This window comes from Lonchura striata, chromosome 5 (genome assembly GCF_050655825.1).
Source record: "Lonchura striata isolate lonStrDom1 chromosome 5, ASM5065582v1, whole genome shotgun sequence".
In the NCBI taxonomy this organism is placed as follows: Eukaryota; Metazoa; Chordata; class Aves; order Passeriformes; family Estrildidae; genus Lonchura; species Lonchura striata.
The window spans coordinates 52,278,678-52,290,506 of record NC_140707.1 but is presented as its reverse complement, the minus strand read 5'-3'; the positions used below and the strand labels follow the sequence as shown (position 1 = coordinate 52,290,506).

At 44.1% G+C, this 11,829-nt stretch overlaps 1 protein-coding gene across 13 annotated transcripts in view; it reads right to left on the bottom strand.

The window, feature by feature from the left end:
• The window catches only part of ADCK1 (aarF domain containing kinase 1), a 106,886-nt gene that overhangs the window by 35,145 nt on the left and 59,912 nt on the right, over positions 1–11,829 (bottom strand). For all 13 annotated transcript variants that reach the window (XM_085580592.1, XM_085580596.1, XM_021542837.3 and 10 more), the window contains 3 exons: positions 5,535–5,684; positions 5,108–5,305; positions 1,357–1,550 (listed from right to left, as the gene is read on the bottom strand). In XM_085580592.1, the coding sequence (XP_085436718.1) occupies positions 1,357–1,550; positions 5,108–5,305; positions 5,535–5,684 (542 nt within the window). The remainder of the gene's footprint in view (positions 1–1,356; positions 1,551–5,107; positions 5,306–5,534; positions 5,685–11,829) is intronic.

Here is an 11,829-nt window from a genome sequence, read left to right as displayed (position 1 = left end):
CTAAAATGAGAGAAACAGCTGCATTAGATCCAGCAGGAAACAGCCCAGGAGGAAGGAGGCCTGTCCTGCATCTTCTGCAGAACTGACCCTCCCCAGATGTGGGCAATATCCCCCATCTGGAGAATGCGCAGAAAGCAGGGATTTCCTCCAGGAAGCAAGGATTTAAGCTGTGCTTCTGAGGAGCTGGGGACCACCTTTCTTAGAATGAATCTGGCAGAAGAGACAGACTGCTCTCTTGAGAACTCAGCTATCTTCCCATTGTGTGTAGTGATCCTGAGTTATAGCATTCCTCTGCTTCTATGCCCAGCTTCACCTCAGCTCACAGAGACAGGTGCATACTCCTATTGCTTTTCCTGGTAGCACACTTTTAAGAGTCTAGGAATCCTGACACACAGATTCCAGGAAAAGTATTTTTCCACCTTTTTTAGCAGGGGCTAATTGGGATTCATAGGTCCCTCATCAGCCCAAGAAATAACTGTTATTTCATCTACAAAGAGGAACAATCTGAGACAGAAGTGCATTGATTCATAAGATTCACAGAAGGAAATTACTTGCACAACTCCTGTTTCTGGCTTTTAAACATCAGTCTGATCTTCAGTCAGCCCAATCCTCTCAATCAGGCTGCAGTGAATTTTCAGATCTATGCTACTCACAAATACTGGCCAGTGGTAATGCCTGTAATGGGCAAGAAGCCCCTTCCCCTCCTCTGGGGGGTAAGATCCTAAACCCTTAACCTAAGGCTTCCAACTCTATCCCTGTGTCCAGCCCCAGGGTGACATGTTTGTCCTCTGGAGAGGCTGATGTATGTAAGAACAGCACAGACAGAGGCTGAGACATGTAACTGAGCAGGGGTAGGACCACAGTGAGGGGAAGAGATTCAGAGCTAACAGTAATAGGTCAAGAGTTTAAGTCAGAGCCTTGTCAGGCTCCCTGAGTGGGGCCCTAACAAGCCTTAATGGCCCTGACTAGCCTGGAATAACCCCCAACCCTCTGCTCATAGGCCCAGGAACTTCAGTTAATCTCAGACCTGCACCTTCAGTTCCTACCTGAGCTACACTGGAAGAATAATGGCCCTCAGCTTATGCCCTGCTGTGAAGGCCCATGGCCTGGACCTCAACTCATATGTTGACCTCTTTGCTTGACCTCAGCCCTGTCTTGTCACCATGGACTTGCTTGACAACCACTAGATCCATCAATCTATGGATTGACTTTCTGATTTGTTCTTAGACCTGCCCCATCATCAGGATTCTGCCTTATCATGTGGACTTTTGATTGGATCTGACCACCATCTCAGGGTCTGTCCTGCAGCTCCTGCTGCTCCCTGTCTGGCCTCTGATGCCTGGGTAAGAGACTCACGTGGAAACAGCTCTGATGCAGCAGCGAGACATGTTGAGAAAGGAGCTGGCACTGGCCCGTGTGTGCAGGGCTGACTCAATCCCCCTTAACAAGTCGTTGGTCTTCAGCAGAAGCAGCATCTGGCGGGGAACATTGTTGAGGAGCTGGGTGATCTGGGGCAAGTAAGCAGCAGCGTTGGACCGGATCTCCATGTCCTGTGGCCAGCCAGGTCATGTGAGGGAGAAAGGAGAGAGAAGGTGAGAGTACATGGGAAATCCAGGTTCAGATGCAGCTGAGATTTGCCAGGAAGAGACAGTGCTTTAACAGACCATGACAGTATGCCAGAAGCTACAGAGCTCTGTCCTGCTTTCCTGCAGACACTGGGCACAGCACCCATAGCACAGATCACTCTTGCCATATCCCATCTACCCCTCGGTGAGATAAGGACCCATCCCCTCACTGGCAGGATTAACAGCCTCTCAGGAGAATAGCCACTCACTGCTGTCTTGGTTCTCAGTCCTAGGTAGCCTGCAGCAACATCTCAATACTGCCCTTGGAGACTTGTCACCTCATCAGCCCCAAAACTGACTGAGTTGCAGGTAGCAGAATTGTTCAGGAAGGTAGAGGCATGCTGCAAAGACAACCAAGCTGCTTGCTCTTCACTGCTCCATGCAACTCATGGCTCTATGCTATATTGATGAAGCCATTTCCAAGGCCTAATTTAGTCCTCTGTCCTCAACACAATTCAGCAGAGGTAAGAAAAACATTATGCAGTTAAGCATCATGTTAATGCAACAGATCAAAAATCATCAAATTGTCATCTGTCTGATCTAGATCTATATCCTGTATGACAGCAGCCAGTAGCAGATAATTAAGGAAAGAGTGTAAGTTCAAGGCAATCCTTCATTTTCTCTGGTTCTCCAGATTCCAACACGTTGCCTACTGAAAGAATCCAGTGATAACTTAGGGACTACAGCCTGAGCCATTTAAGATGAGCTCCTCTCCAAATACAAGCCACCAGAGCATGCAAAACAATCAGCAGTGCCTCTTCATGTTTTTAGATCTGAGAGTTCCCTCACCATCCCAATAAACGTGGCACAGTGTAGCTGGGAGCTGATCCTATAGGCACACCATGTCCCTACCTCTTCCTACAGAGGCCATGACATGAATCCCAAAGATAAGTCCCTGGAACATCTGAAATCTCCAAAATCCAGGAGGACACATATAGGGTGGCAGTAAATAACTTCATAAAAGAAGAAGGCTCCTTTGTGGGAAATGACGGCTCTAAAGCCTTCTCTCTACTGGAATGAGGGATGGCCTATATTGCATGATGTGGGACCTCACACTCTTTATGAACTTCAAACTTATTCTAAAGGAACAGACCTACACAAACTGAGTGTGCAGGTCATAATGGTCAGAGATGTACACAGCTCACACCACCATGGTTGCTGCTGACAAACAAATCTTTGTGTCCTCCTGCCTCCATCACTGACCAGATACATAAGGCTTCAGCAAGAAGATGCTTAGCCCTCCTAAATGTTGTTTTGTTCCATTGTTTGTTGGCAGAAAATTCCTCCCTGATTATCTCTTATCCCTTTCCTCAGCCAGCATCATTGCAGAGCTTACATTATTTTCCAGACATAGGCTTTCTTTTCTATTTCTTTTGCTTTTATTTTTAGCTCCAGCTGCTTGTCCACATCACAAAACAACCACATGATCAGTCATCAGAACTGTCACTTTCTGTCAAGGGCAAAGCCTGTGTGCAGAGGAAGAAATAAGCTAAGCCTCAGGACCTGAGAAAAGCCCCTTGGCTGCAGTTGCTGAGACTGCTGCAGGATGCAGCAAAAGACATCATTAAATCAGATGAGATGAGGCTAGCAGCCACACTGAGCAATCAGCTGCCTGGTACTGGCTTAAGGCAGGAGCAACTATACCTATGGCAACCCACTTACATTTGCCCAGCCTGCACCTAAAACTCTCCAGTAACATGAATCAAAACCTCCCCAGACCATCTGCACTGGCATTTCACTGCTTTGCCACTAGATCTGGCTTTTTTCATGTTTAGGTGAATTTAAACCCATGACTGCTTGTCCTGTTTTCAGCACTCTTTAAGAAACTAGAAGATCAGTTCTACAACTCTTCCTGACCTGCCTTTTCCAGATTTTTTTCTAACCTACAGACTTACCCCTTGGGTTGCATCTGCTTGGCCACTAGTCCTTGTAGATTCCTACTGGACTTGCTCCAGTTTCATCAAACCTTTCTCAAGACGCATCGTCCCAGACTGAGTACAGCACTACAGATAAGATTCTGCTTCATTGTCATGTTGATGCATCCTCAAGCACACTCTCTGGAGCTCTGCACTGATGGTACCTGCCTACACAGCGCTCAGCTCTTGCTGCTGATAAAATCTTTCAAATTCACCTCTAAAGTAAGGGCAAGCAGCAGCTCATTTCCTAATGCCACAGCAAATCTGCTCAGCTCCCCATTATCTGCTGCAGGATTATCTAGTTTCAGCATTAATCGTGTCCTGTAGACAAAGACAACAGAGCTGGTTCCTTACATGCAATTCAACTCAATGACAAAGTTCATTAGCACACACAGGGTACCACGTAGCTGCAGCTACACATCTGGCATAACCTTCACAAGCAAGTTGGGAATAAACATTGCTCACTAACTCAGATTCAACATTGGCCTTGTAGTATTGGAGTCAGTGCTGTGCCAATTTGCTTTGGCATCGCTGAATTTTTTTCTGCAGCTACCAGCTCCAGAACTCACCAGATCAAGAACAGATCTATTAGACAGACATATTATTTCTGATGTGCAGAAAATTAACTCAGATACCCAAGGTATCTGACCTACTCATTGCTACGGAAAATGGCAAGCCAGTACAGCAAATTCTGCCACGTCCATCAAAATGAGGAAACTTTTAGAAGAGAATTTCATAGGACAATATTATAACACTACTCAAATGAATTTCATCTGCTCTACTACAGATGTGTGCAGATAAAAGCAAACTATAGGATACAACACACTTCTACTTACAGACACTCGTCCATTGCCTGAATCTCACCACTTTATGTTCTTCTCTAGAAACAGCACAACTGGAAGGGCTGCTACAATTCTTAAGGTGGGGTATTGTGTGTATCAGGTGTGCAAGGAGGTGTGAGAAGGATCCCAGCACATGTGGATATGAAAGGGTGAAAAATGTAAGTGGCAATTTCCCAGATTTGTAGTGATTGAGCTGACAGTATCTGCAGTTAAGCAACCTTGACTCCAAGTTAATAGGGTTTTTGATTGGGAGGTAATTTCCAGGTTTTTTTAGGAGTTTATATCAGTGCTGATAGTCATTTACATGAATAGTGATAATGCACTATCCTTCTCATGTCTTCCCATTAAACCTTTATACTTTCTGTACCTTATCCCAACCTCCTTGACGGTTTTCTATACAGCTGCATTCAACAGTTTTTTAAGAAAAGGACAACACACTAATGTTTCCCCAGCCTTAAACAGTGAATATTTAGGTATTAAAATATTATACAAAATTTAAGCAGCCCATGACACGTGAATCTGGGAAATTAAATTTAGCCACTATAAAACATATTGCAGAAGGAATCCTGGCTTTTTCTAGATCAGCTATCAATGCAGAAATTCCTACAGAGCTGCCAGGGGTTGCCCAGCACTGCTGTACTATCAATGGTGCAAGTGATTTCAACATAGAAAGGTACTGAGGGGAAGCAAGGGTACACACTGGGGAAGGACACACAGGACCTACCTCGCTGGCAGAGATTGGTGACTGGTCAATTCCCCTGTTGACAGACTCCCAAGATCTGGCAGTCAGCATGCAGGCAAAGAGAGGATACAAATCCCCTGCCCCAAGCTGCCGGCTGTACTTCTGCACGCTCCTCATATCGGCCTTGATGAGGGCCTGCCAAAGGCGGCAGTAGTCCATGCGGAATGACTCGCTCAGCACCTGGGAAGGGAGACATGGTTCCCAGAAGCCCACAGAGGACAGGAAATAGGAGGAAAAGTCTTCTATCCCTTACCTTTGCCCTATTCTCCATTTCAGAATCAAAAAATATCATTAGAGGATTATGGAAGTATTAGGAAAAACTTATTCATATGTGCTTAGAGGGGCAAAGCTGCAGCTGATGCCCAAAGGCAGCCTCACAAGGCCCCAGAAGCCCCTCAAACCTATGTACCTGGTAGAGCCCATGATCCAGGAGGATAATGTGAGCCTTGCCAGAGGCTGGGCACTTCTTCACTAGCACATTGCCTGGGTGTGGGTCACAGTGCACAAAACCATTCACAAAGATCATTTCGCTGTAGAGCTTCCCCAGGTTGCGAGAGATCTGTGAAGAGACAAGAGGTGGTCACGCACTGCCACCCACAGTAGGGTGCCTGCCAGGGAGGGGAGGCAGCCTCTGTGTGACAACCCAGGAAGCAAGGATCTGTATATGCTCATATCCCCATGCAGAGCTCCTGCAGTTCCTCACACTGATGGAGGCACATGGTGGCTGCTGGCATCTGCAGGTAGCAGGGTGGTCCAGGGCATTCAGGGAACATCAGGAAGGTGTTTGTGGGATCACAGGTTATTTAAAGACACTTATCTAGCATACTTGTGGATAGGAATGGGGATTCTGGTAATGAGGAGGAAAGTGGGACAGCAGATAGTGGCAGACAGGCATTCACAGGGAAGGCAGGGAAATTGCTGCTGAGGTGGGTGAGACTGCTTAGAAGAAGACTCAGGTGTTTCCATCCATGAATGGCAGCAGGACACAATGGAGAAGGGGTGAGGGGAGAATCAGCCAGTCAGTCTGCCCACCAACATGAATACGGGTTCCGTCTCCCCTCCCTCCATCACACTGTCCCCCACTTTCCTTCTTCCTTTCTTCAGACCCATGCTAATCTGATTTGCAATGTCTGTGGAGATGAAGAAGCACAGAAAAGCTGTTTAAAAGATCCTGTCACTGCTGTGTCCCTCCATACTACTGTTCTTTATCACCAAGAGATGTTATTAAAGTTACAAACCTCCTGGGAGAAAGCAAACATCCCCAGGGCATGAGATCAATCCCCTGTCATGCACTAACACAGCAGCCTTGCCCTGCCATCTCACCACCAGCCCTCCCTGCCATCCCAAGAGGTGCAGTGCTCCCAGCAGAGTGCTGAACAAGCAATTAAAAGACAGTTGTTATAAATTATTCCAAGCATATCTCCAGACACACTCTGTAAGCAGCAAACTGGCAGCTGTCCCCATAAGCAGAGGTGGTAGAAGAGGTAACAGGGATAGTAATGACAGCTCATCCTGCAGAAAACCAGACAGATAACAAAGGGCTTGCTTTACCCACCTCTGAAATGTGGCCACTTGAGAAAAGCATTCACTATGATTAGTGACCAAGTAACTACAAATGAGGAAAAAGAACAAGAACCCTTCCTGCAGCATACCAACAGGGACAGTGGTAGGATCAGGTGAAACCATCCTCTGTCCCTCAGGTGGGACCTGGAACCACTACTGAATCATATGAATGCTGGCCCACCCCATGGTGAATCACCCACACAGACAGAACAGCACAGTCCTGTGATCTCCTGTAGTGCAGCTTCCCCAACACCATGCAGGTGTTATTTTAAGTACTGACTAAGAGGAGTGATGCTTCCCTTCTGAATCACCAGCAGAGATCACCAGAGCCATGAAGTGACTGTTACAAGTCTCTTTGATTGGCAAGCTCTAAAATTAGACAGGACCAAAGTACCAGGTGCTGTGATCTCATATGAGTTGAGTAGCCCTTGCTGACAGTCCAAGGACATGCCAAATAGTCTGTTTTAAACCCACCATGTAACTCATTCACAAAGCCTCCTAGGGACCCATATACCAGAAGGAATGGACTCAGACATTATGACTGATCACAGCATCAACCCTGACACTGGTGCACACACTGGGCTAACCACATTCGGCCCTCACTGTCTCAGCTGCTTGTCCTCCAAGAGCATGGAAAAACACAGAATTTTAGAAGATGAGGACTTGGGGACAATCTAGGGCCCAACGCGATGCCTCATACCCATTGAACACAAGTCCAGACAAGGGCTGGCAGTTCTGCAAACCTATTGATTGGTCATGGCTGAAGGGGTATGCAATCTCCATCCTTAGAGGTTTTAACGACCTGACTGGCTAACAGTTATGACGTGAGACCTCATAACTGACCCTGCCTTAGAAGGAGATTTGATAGAAACCTACCCGAGGTTCCCTTCCAAACCCAAATATCCTAGGATCCTACAAAAACACCTCTCACCAGGTTATCCATGCCACCCTCATTAACAGTATCTTCTGATATGGCAGAGCAAGTTCCAGATGCAGAGATGGTCCCCCCTCCTGAGTCACCATCAACAGAAAAGCAACTAAATAGATCTATGGTCATAGCCTCTTGCAGCCCATAATGCAACACAAAAGCAGCTTGAGCTCCATCTTCCCATCCTCCCATGAAAATAGAGGTGTCATAGTTCTGCTCAGACTCACAGGCTGGGTCATGGGTAGAAGACAATGTTCACCGCAAGATCCTCATCCTCTCGCTCTACCCTGCTGTTCTTATATTTACCTATTCTTCAACATATAACCTTGAGTATCTCCAGTATCTTCAACTAAGCTTTATGACTTCTTTAAGACATATGAATGTATTCTGTACTATTTCATTAGCATATAGAAGATATATTACAGGGATTTATGATGCAAGCATATATACAGTCTTCACTTTCAGAAAAAATTTACCATGGAGCTGTGGTGCATAATAATGTATTTTCACATAATTTTGTCTGTTGTCATACCTCTAAAATAGGATACAAAATAAATTAAGATAGAAAGCAACAATACTATCAAATTCTAAACAAAATAGGAAGCTTTACAGTCTAGGTCTTAAAGTGTAGTATGTGAATAGTGACCTATCATCATAATTCAGACAAAGGAAGTCAACATTTCTTCAGAAAAAGTTTAGGAAAAAAACACAAAACCTTTATATACATTAATTCTTCAGTAGTGTGCCTTGTCACTTCAGGCCCTTATTCCACCCTTATTGAGAAGGCCACTGGATAAATAATAACTACAGAACTCACTTTGGAAGAACACAGCTAGGTAAAATGAGAAAACAGACTTATGAAAACCTCTGCTCAGGAGAAGGGAGGAATTCAACATGCATTTAGGCTATGTAAGACCTCAGGGTGAAGGTGCATCACAAATTAGAAAAAAGGTTGCAATGATTTACAGAAGCAAAGACCATAGTTAACACACAGGCTTTTTGTTATGACACAGAGAGGTCATCAGTCCTTTCCCTGTTTATTCATCCAACAAAACAAGGTCTTTATCATTACCAGTGTTCCCCAGCATAGTTCTGCTGCACACTGTAAAAAAATAATAATCAGTCTTGGAATTCTGCATTCACTTCCAGATACCTCATTAACTCAAGAGATGCAGACTACACAGAGGGAGTTCAGAGAAAGCAAATAAATGAGTAGGATGCAGGAGGCATTTACTTGGGATAAAGATTAAAAAAGCTGAAGATTCCGAAGTTAGCTAAGGAATGACAGAGGAAGAACAGTCTACCAGTTAGGAGGTTTGAATAGCAAGGAAGCATAAGTACCTCTTGTTCTGTATATGCTACAAGATATACAACCAGGAAAAAGCAGGTGTAATCATGAATGGCATAATTTAGGTGTAAACATAAGAACAAAAACTACATTGATCTGCAAGCAGAGTTTAGCTTGATATATCAGGATGACATCAGGCTCTGGGTCTGGCCAGAGGCATGTCCCTGCCTATTGCTGCCAGGTGTGTTATTGCCTAAAAGAAGTTAAATTTGCCTGTCTGTGGTGCAGCAGAACATGATGACTACAGTCACCAAATGAGCCTGTGGTCTTACCAGTCAATGCAAATACCAGCCTGCCATTGCCAAATTATGTGACACCATGTCAGGCAAATCATGCATTTTCAGCCCAATGTTTTCATTTTGAAAAAAACGGACCTGAGGAATAAACAGATGGCTGACAACAATCAAGCAATGGAGTGACAGATACATGTATAACAGCCGAACTTCAGAGCAACATAAGCACATGAAGTGCTTTTTACCTACTCAATCTGACTTTTCACTTGACATTGCTCCTTTTTATTCCTTTTTACCACTTCAGTCCTCAAGGCCAACAAGTGCTATTGTTACTCTGGTCCTCTTCTGTGGTAAGCACATTTCTCTCTCTCTCAGGATTTTTCATAGAAGTACACAGAGAGAAAGAAAGAGAAAACAATTTCTATTTCTGCTCCTCGTTTTTCCTATGTGGAATGTGTTTGGAGAATTGTTTACCTGGGGTGATTGCTTGATTGGATTCTGGTGAGAATTGTTTGAGCCTGATGGCCAATCAGATCCACCTGTGTCTGGACTCTCGCGAACAGGGTCATGAGTTGTAGTTAGATATGGTAGTTAGAGAAAGTAGACATGTAGTTTTAGTATCTCCTTTAAATAGTATATTAATGTATTATAGCATAGTTATAATAAAGAAATCATTCAGCCTTCTGAACTGGAGTCAGCCATCATCATTTCTTCCCACTGAGTTCACCTGCATTTACAATACTCCTCTACAATGGCAGATATCCCAGCTTGGTGTCATCAACAATCTCCTTGATACAGTTCTGTTTGTGTTGAGGTCATCACCAACCTGTTTAATGAGATCTGTTTGAAGAGCAAATCGCATTGCTTCTGTGAGTTTCTTACCTACTTTTCAATTTCCCTACTAATCCATTAATTCTCATTAATGGAGTCATATCCACTGTACCAAGTATTTTAGCAAGTACACCTACTGCATTTCTGTCAACTAACTCAGAGGATCCCAAGCTGTAGAGCAGGTACCAGCAGTGATATATGTATACAGCCACAATATGTTGCTGCTATCAGTTTTGAAAGCCTAGACAACCTGTCACTCTTGACCCTCTATGCAACTCTCCCCCTCAACCAATCGGCACACCCGCTGACAGAGCAATGTGACAGTAACAAAACTCTAGAAGGTTCATTACAAGTGAGTATCTTTAAAAACACCAACACACAAGAGTTAGCAGGAAACCTCTCAGAAAAGAAAGAATGAATGCAAATTTGAGTTTGAGTATTCCTACAGTGAAAAGCACATACATCATGCTCATGGATAGCATGACATAATGCAACATAACAAACCAGCCTGGGTTATCTAGGGAAAGTCACTGATACTCTCCTGGGCTTGTGAGCAATCTGGAGTGGTTCTGGTTCTATGACTCTAGCTGACATGAGGAAAAAGAAAAAGAAAAAGAAAAAGAAAAAGAAAAAGAAAAAGAAAAAGAAAAAGAAGAAAACTGTGTCATGGTCCTGTAGAGATGATCTCATTGCCTGCCCCTGATAAGTCCTAGATGAAACTGCCTGATAGGGCATCATCCCTTCCCATCCCACTTCCATCTGTGACTGTCTCTTTAGATCAGGAGCAGATACTAGTCTCTGGCCTTAATTTGGCTGTAATATTTGCCAATTATTTTAAGAGATGGCGACACTAACTTCTATTGATCTCATTAAAAGTAAAGGTCGTTGTGCAGCTCATTTCTCAGGGCTCAATATTACCTCCTCCGGCCAAAATAATAGCATTGATTTTGGAACCTTAATCGAAGGTTAATTGGATTGAAGACTGTATTGGGTTTTTGCTTGCTTTCATTGTTATTACAGCCATTGTCTAAGGTTTTGCTTAATCCTGCTAGGGCAATTCTGGCCAATTAAACTGGTGTCAAATTTAAAAAGGGTGTAGACGGAGAATAGCCACAATTTGAAGCTTTCTCTGCCTCTGCTTTGAAATGGCTCTGATCCATAGTAGATCAGATTAGGGTGGTCACACAAGAGATCTGATTTCACACTCTGTGATCCACTTGTGAGGATCAAAAGTGCTCTGTTAGGCAATACTTTACTATGCAGCATCTATTACTATCTAGCATCACAGCAAGATGATGTCTGAAGACACTTGATATTCTGAAGATACAGGAATACTTGTTAGGACTCCTGGAGTGCACTCCCAGCATGCCCTGTATTCTCTGCTGGGGACTCAGGAAATTATTTTCATGCTCAATGCTCCATCTTCCACGGCATGTAAGTGGGGAGAAATACTCTGATTCACCCACCCAGGGAACTGCGGGACTCATCAAGTTTACACAGATTCTCAAAAGGGTACAGCTAGAGAAGCTAGTCATTGGCTTTTTATTGTTTCTTGCATCACTGTCAGACCCAAAATGACCATGGGGATAATTTCCCTTGGTTTTAAATGCAGTTGTATTTTGTTGGATTTAATGTAAAGCATCTTGTTGAGTCTTAAGCAATTGATTGACATCAATGCTCAATACCAACTTTCAGTAAGAAACAGGTCTGTGTATAATTTAACTCTTTTATCTGGTGTCTGTGCACAGTTCAAAAGCTGAAAATACCAGAGGTCACTACTCCTGCTTATCAGTGCCTTGTG